Source organism: Nannospalax galili, unplaced genomic scaffold (genome assembly GCF_000622305.1).
Source record: "Nannospalax galili isolate Female #2095 unplaced genomic scaffold, S.galili_v1.0 scaffold186, whole genome shotgun sequence".
In the NCBI taxonomy this organism is placed as follows: Eukaryota; Metazoa; Chordata; class Mammalia; order Rodentia; family Spalacidae; genus Nannospalax; species Nannospalax galili.
Window position 1 is genome coordinate 7169492 of NW_008358774.1, and position 8104 is coordinate 7177595.

Here is an 8104-nt window from a genome sequence, read left to right on the forward strand (position 1 = left end):
CACAGTACGTTTAGAAATCACCCTGGAAGCTAACACTCCTCGGACCATACCTAATCTTTTGAAGCCACCCACTTCCAACTACTTGAAGACTCAAAAGACATAACAAAACAGAGAACATAACAGGAATCAATTATATTTGAACATTCTGCTTATCTCTAGAGCGCATAAAATCGATTTCTCTTAGGTATTTTAAATGCAGCATATCACAGATTAAAAAATTATAGTAAGATTTATACTAGAATATTGTTAATAACTCCAAACTAAAAATTACCTAAGTGTCAACAGAGACCCAATCACACACTAGACACAACAGTAACATTAAGGGACCTAAATACAACCCCATGGAACAGTAGAAAGCATTTCACTAAGATAATAATAAAAGCAGATGCAAGCAAAGCACAGTATGCCTAGATGTGGAGATGCCAAGAAGACACTGTCAAAAGTTTGAGTGACTTCTTATGAAGGGTAAGGAGGTGACTACACAGGATAAATCAGTTTCTGTCACAGAATGGGCAACCCTAGTACTATTCAAGTCATACAGCTTTGGTTTCAGTCATACAGATTACCTGTTACTGTGATACTTCCTGTTGAGAATATCTGTAATGTGGCTCTTAGAGACTTGATCCGATAGCACACAGCAGGGTGAAGTTCAGGTTCATAACTATATATGTATTTTTAAAAAAAAATCACAATTAATGCTTATTTATACTGAGTGGCAGTTTCTAAGTTTGTATGCTATCTTGAGTCTTCAAAGACCTACCTGGCATGAGGTCTATTGTTCTTTGTGAATTCTGGCAAACGGATTTCAAATGGCATGTTACAAACTGCCAAAACATTTACAACCTTGAAATCTGTAAAAATTACCTTTGGGAAAGAAGTAGAATTCAATGAATGATTCTGAAGCACACATGAACAAGTGCTCACTATGGCAATCTTCACTACTAAAAAACCCTCAATGCCATCATTATAAAGCAGTAACCTGAGATACGTGCAGAATTAAAACTGTGAATCTGTCATCTTTTGAATTTTATATTTTAATTTTACTATTGTAAATAGGATATTAAAACGACTGAAAAAGAAAAGCAAGGAAAGGAAAAAAGTTAAAAGTAGGGAATTCTAGAGAGTCAAAATGGAAAAGTTGTCACTTTAAAAACTCAATACATACAGGAGACTGGAGAGACGGCTCTGCAGTTAAGGTCACGGGCTGCTCTTACAGAGGACCCGAGTTCGATTCCCAGCACCCACAGTGAGGCTAACAACCATCTGTTAACTCCAGTTTCTGGGGATCCAACACCCTCTTCCGACCTCTTCTTAACCACTGAGTCATCTCTTCAGCCCCTGACCTGGCATTCTTAAGGTGACCAAAAGTCAATTTTTTTCTGTATGTATGTATATGAGAGAAAGAAGTGGAAAAACTTGAGAAGTTCAAAAAGCAGGCTCTTTTACAAATACTAGAATATTGTTAATAGTGCCCCAATTTTTTACAAATACCCACACAGAGCTATGTTTTGCTATCAAAATTTCATATGAAAGGACTATAAAAAAATCCAGAAGCAGTTCAATATAGAATTAACTCTTGAGTTTAGTTACTCTTAAAATTTAACTTTATAAATTAAATCTCTGAAAATTTGCAGTATGGACATTTTTGGAAAATGTTACCTGAAAACCTAGTTTCTGCAGACTACGGGCTAAACGTCTGGCACCGAATTTAGCTTCTTCTTCACTATGGTTTAAGAATACAGAAATTAGTTACACAGAAATTCATAAATTAAAATAAATTTCATACTGAAAGCATGACAAACTTTATGATTTCAAATCTAGCAAATGTCCTTTCCATGGAGAGCAAAGTAGAAAATAAAAATTAAAGTGTAAATAGCATTTACCTTGTTGCTCCAGTGCAAATAATTTTTCCTGAGGACCAAATTGTAGCTGTAATTCTAGGTTTTCTAAGCTTCATTAATACTTTCTGGAAAAAAAAAAATCAATTATCTAATAAGCTTTAATTTTCACATTTCTGTCCTGTGTGTCTGTTGATGTCTAAAGATTACACCAAGCTTACCTAAGGTTGAAATAAATATTCACTTGAAATTGAACCAAATGCTGAACACAAAGAACACAAGAATCCCAAGGATTTTTGGTCAAGTGTCTTAAGCAGACCTAAGAACAAGGTCTGTGCACACCTTTCCCTGCACACTTCCGAGCACTTCTTTGTCTTGCTCATACACATAATGTCAAACTAGGACACAGCTAAATCTGAGGAAGACTTAAAATTTGTCAAAGACCAAGATAACATCTATACTAAAATACATCATAAATTTCAGAAAACTGAGAAACAGTATTGTGAACTTATGCTACATTTAATTATTTGTCCCCTCACCATCAGATTTTAAATTTAAATTCTTCTCTGCTTTTCTGAAACAAGGTCTTTTTTAGACAGTCCAGGCTGGCCAACAATTTGGGAGTCTCCTGTCTGTGTTGGGAATACAGACATGTGTCATGGCACCTGGCTTACTATTTATTCTTTGTACAAAAGGAAGATGATATTACTAACATATTTGAAAATTTTGTTGGTCACTGTGTTTTGTTTAGTTGAACTTAATTCATTTTTCACTTCTAGTAGTAAGAAATGAAGACTTACATACTGGCATTTAGTTCTGAGAATTTAAATGGAGCCTTCAGATATAGTCCTAATTTAAAGAAATTTTTCTGTGTTTTATGTTTATGACATGCATATGCATGTTCCTGAGTGTGTGAATACAGGCTGCCCTTCTGCTTTGTTATATATGTATGTTATATATGCATAAATTAGAAATCTATTAGAAAATCTTGGATCTATCAATTAGAGACAACACGGTATTTGTTATTCTGAGTCTGGCTTCTTTTGCTTAATATGTGCTCCACTGCATCCCTTTTCCAGCAAATGGCACTCACTGTACATTTACACCACATTTTCTTTATCCATTCATCTATTGATGGACACCTAGACCGATTCTACTTAGTTACTGTAAACAGTGCCGCAATCAACATGGGCATGCAAGTATGTCAATGGTTTGCTAACTTAAAGAGTCTTTCAGTTATGTACTCAGAAGTGGTAGAGCTGAGTCACAAAGCAATTCTATTTTTAGTTTCCCTGAGGAACCAGAATACTCATTTCTGTGATGGCTGAATTTACAGTCCTATCAGCAGTGTGTAAGGTCCCTCCTCCCCCAACCCTTCTTCTATCCACATCCTTGCTGGCACTTGTTATGTTTTCTTTATGATAGCCAATAGAATCAGGGGGAGCTGGAATCTTCATGTAATTTTATTTTGCATTTCCCTTCTAAGGATGTTAGATATTTTTAATGTTTATTGGCTACATTTTTAATTTTTGTAATAAATATGGAACATATTTACTTCACCAATCTTCAGTTTATCAAAGCCAAATGCATATCCATGGTCTTTTATAATGCTGACATCAAAACATCAAAAAGATTTTATTACATATTAATACTAATGCTTTTATTTTAAATATAATAAGCTTGACAAAAACTAAAATTTAAAATGTCCAGAATAAGATATAAATCCTATTCTTTTTAGCAATTTATTATTAAGAGATCTACCTTGGCTAACTATAAAGGACTATGACAGTTAACATTCTATAAAAATTAAGTTAGGGCTTGTACTCGCGTATCTGCATAAGTGCCCATGGAAGTACAAAGGTTTTGTTCTTTTGGTTCAGAAACTAAGAGAACAATAACATCTCTCTAGGTAATTAGCGCTTTGCTAAGACTCAGTAGTCATCTCCAGGATCTGCTGCCTCCAGGATGGAAGGGCTACTTCTACAGGGTTAATCACAACTAGCATAGGGCAAGGTGCTCATAAATTGTTTGTACCATAAATACAGTATCATTCAGAGCACATCAAATTAAGCCACATAGTGCACAAATTGAAATTCAGATACTTACTCCAACATCACGCTTATAAATTACATTTGCTCCCTCCAAAGCAATCTTCCTCAAGTTCAAATGGCATCTTGTTCTAAAAACACACACTACATTTGTAATTAAAATGTCCAATGCAACATCACTGTCTGCATCCATTGGGGTAGTTTAAAAACTTAAGCTTCCCACCACGAAGATCACATCCTGGAAATAAAAAAGAAAGTCATTGAGCTTAAATGTTCTGCTAATTTCTCCAAATAATCTTCAGTAATCTAGACCTAACCTGCATTTCTTAAGTTACTTTCACATGCAAGAATCTCCCATTACGGTAGCTCATATTCCAGGTGTACTAAAGTTAGAGTAAGAACCCAAACATAATACATTCAAGGGCTGGACTTTGTGATCCCAATGTCCAGCCATTAGTGATATTATAATGACCTCATGCAAGTAGCTGGATATAAAAAGTTGGCTTACTTTTCTCTACGTTGGGCAGAGTAACTGACTTAATAAATTTAAAGCAGAAATAATTAATTACAGCACCTAACAGACACCTCATGTACCAGTCATTCATTATTCAGTTACCAAATATTTCTTATATGCCGAGTATACTGGAGGAAAGCAACGAATAAGACAACATCTTTTTCCTCTCACAAACTTGTCTGTGCAGGGGAGACTAGCCACACAGCACCATTTTCACCAAGGTCAGAATCTTCAATATGTATTTTCCCAGACTCTTTAACAATAAGAGCATTTAAAGAAACCTTAAAAACCCTTAAGAAACTTTCATGTTGAAAATTAAAAACGGGTGCTGGGTTTGGTGGCACACACTTGTAACTCTAGCACTCAACAGGTAGAGGCAAGAAGATCAGGAGGCTAGCGTAGGTTACAGGAGACCCTGTGTTCAAACCCCAAAACAAAAGAAAAAACCACTGGCAATTTGGCATGGGTACTCTTTCTCTTCACACAAATCAGAAAATTGTAGCAAAATGATGTAATTATTTTTGATTCCTTGCTATAGTGAGACCCTGTCTTAGAAAATGAAAAATTAAAAAAATAAAGGTTTCTGACACCTAAATAAGGCCACACCGTGTTCAACTCTGCATATCAACTGCACCTCAACTTCACTGTATTTTCTTCTTACCTTCTTGGACTTTAATCTGCATGTAACTTATTTTCTGTTCCATGTGTCTATCTGCGTTACTTCTAATCATTTCTCTGAACAGAGCTGGGCTGCGGTGGCAGAAGAGGCTGCGCTTCAATACTCTCATTTGTAACACGAACAGTGCCGACCACAGAATGGTACTGTAAGCATCACATAAAATAATGCAGCACAGGCCTGTGGTGGACCTTCATGGTAGAGCACTTAAGTAAAGCACGAGGCACTCAGTTTGATACCCAGTACCTCAAAATAAAGAGGAGGATGGCAAGGGTGGCACATGAAAGGAAGCAGGAACTGTAAGTGATAGTGGTGACCACTAAGGCAAGTTTAAGTCAACAGGCAAATAAGGGATTTACTGGCATCACCTCCCATGATTACCTTATAGACTACCAGTGATTAGACCATATGAATACTCCAGAGTTACTGCTATTTCCTACAAAAACTGGGAAATAACTGAAATATGGTTGTTTACTCCAACATCCATTCTTCTCTCCCTTGATAATGACAGAGCCCAGACATCTAATTCGGTACACAGTGACAGGCATAAAGTACTATAGTGTTTGGGCTCCTTGGCAACAAACAGGTATAGCCTGATGGCCACATGATCATGTTCTGGTCAGTGAAATGATTACTGTTTTCAGGGATGTCTGCTCAGATGGATGAACTACACTGGCCAAGATGCCTTTGCCTTCCGACAGAGCTGGAGCTCAAGGAGATATGTGGGACTATGAGGCAATTAGATGAGAAGGAAGCAGGCTGGGTGCTGAACCCACACTTCCCATTTTTAGGTTTCATGAGCATGAGAGAAAACTCAAGTCTTCTTATGCTAGATTTCTGTTATATGCAGCTCAACCCAATTCCACTTGATACATATTTCTCAAGGGTAAACTACAAAATGCAAATACTTAAGCTGTTACACTCTTCAAAAAGATAGCAAATTTGGCTGGGCGTGGTGACACACACCTTTAGTTCCAGCACTAACGAGGCAGAGGTAGGTAGATTTCTGTGAGATGGAGGCCAGCTTGGTCTACATAGCCAATTCTAGGCCAAATGGAGCAAAAGGGAGACCCTGTCTCAAAAAAAATCAAATTCATGACTTTATTTTTTAGACATCAAGCAAGTTAACTTTTTTTTTTTTTGTCTTTTTGAGACAGGGTCTCTCTGTAGCTCCAGCTGTCCTGGCCGGTCTTGAACTCACAGAGATCCGCCTGCCTCTGGCTCCTGAGTGCTGGGATTAAAGGCATGCACCACATAGACGACCTTTTAAAAAAAAATATTTGGACCTGTTAATTGCTTGAGACTTTAAATATTTATTTTTACATGAGTGTTTTTATGACTGTATTTTTATGAGTGTACAAGTGTTTTGCCTACACGTATTTAGGTGCACCAATGCCCATGCAGGCCAGAAGAGGGTGTCAGAGCCCCTGGAATCAGGGTTACAGATGGCTGTTAACTGCTATGTGGATGTTGGGAACCAAACCCAGGTCTTCTGCAAGAGCAGCCAGTGAGTGCTCTTAACTGCTGAGCCATCTCTCCAGTCCCTTGCTTGACATTTTTTAAGACTAATTTAATATCTAATATTATTAATAATTAACATAATATTTAATAAAATGCTTATCTTGAATAAATGTTTTAAGACAACTGCTGCCTTCTATTTCTTCTGTAGTTCTCCTAAACTTTCCATTTCTTCTAAGTTTTTTAATGTATCGAGCACAAAATTCTTCATAGTTTTCTTAGTAATCTGTAAAAATCTCTGCTACAGGGACTGGAGAGAGGACCCAGGTTTGGTTTCCAGCACCCACATGGTGGCTAACAACCATCCATAACTCCAGTTCCAGGGGATCTGACGCCTTCTTCTGACCTCCATGGGCACTGCATGACACGGGTGCACTTACACACATGCAGGCAATACACTCATATACAGAAAATAAATAAATAAAATATTAAAGAAAAATCTCTGCTACAGCACAGTGCACCCATTTTCATTCTATTACCCCCTACCTCTCCTTCTTTGTTCCCCATATCCTGCTGAAAGGCTTTGCTATTTTGGTTAAGGTTCTTCAAAAAGCAACCAGCAGCTGATCCTCTCTACTTACACTCTGTGCCTAGGCTTAACATTTCACCTCTTCCGTGGATTTATTAAATTCTTTTTAAAATTTCTTATACTGGAAAACACTCAAGTTTGAATTTTTTCTCTTTTTTTGTATGAACATTTTCATTATAACACACTGCTTAGGTGTGATTCTACTTGAGCATGAAATGTTTTCATTTTCCCATAATCCTAGTAATATCTAGCTTTCTATTACCATTTTTCTTGGGTGAATTTTTTATTTAGAAGTTCTTCACTTTCAGAGATATATATGTTTTTTGAACCTTATTAGTAACTTAAACACTAACTTAAAGACTTGAGATATCACTTATTTCTCAGGGCAAATAAAAAGTATAGGCTATAGTATGACTAGACCAATAATCTCTTATAATTTGATATAAAAATGTTCTGTAACAAATATTCTGGCAGCGGGTAGTCAACTAATTTAAGGTATGCACATACATACATAGAAACTGGTAATGGAGTTAAACAAAATATAAACAAGATTATATACATAATAGAGACAAGCTATGCCCATCTACGAGGAACTAGTTTTAAAAAAGTACTACATAGTTTCATATTACACACTATCAAATATAGTTTCTTTTTATTTTATTTTATTCGGCCCTTTGAGACAGGGTCTCTCTGTAGCCCCAGCTGGCCTGGAATGTGCTTTGTAGACCAGGCTGGCCTTGAACTCACAGAGATCTGCCTGCCTCTGTCTCCTGAGCACTGGGATTAAAGGTGTGCATAAAATACATGGGCTTAGACATAAGTGTGTATTGTTAGTGCAAAAAATTATCTAAGTCTGATGAGTTCCTTTTGGTTTGTATGTTTATATGACTTATCTGCCAGTTAATTTATTCAGACAATTAGCACATCATAGTGAATTTTTTTCTTTTTTTTTAGTAGAATCTGTATTTATTTATTTATTTA

The 8104-nt window shown here is 36.4% G+C and overlaps 1 protein-coding gene across 2 annotated transcripts in view; it reads right to left on the minus strand.

The window, feature by feature from the left end:
• Positions 1–8104, minus strand: part of Tbpl1 (TATA-box binding protein like 1) — a 31580-nt gene that overhangs the window by 2698 nt on the left and 20778 nt on the right. For both annotated transcript variants that reach the window (XM_017795333.2, XM_008822098.3), the window contains exons 2-6: positions 3945–4124; positions 1884–1966; positions 1660–1723; positions 761–864; positions 567–661 (exon numbers count right to left, since the gene is read on the minus strand). In XM_017795333.2, the coding sequence (XP_017650822.1) occupies positions 567–661; positions 761–864; positions 1660–1723; positions 1884–1966; positions 3945–4079 (481 nt within the window). In that variant the 5' untranslated portion in view covers positions 4080–4124. The remainder of the gene's footprint in view (positions 1–566; positions 662–760; positions 865–1659; positions 1724–1883; positions 1967–3944; positions 4125–8104) is intronic.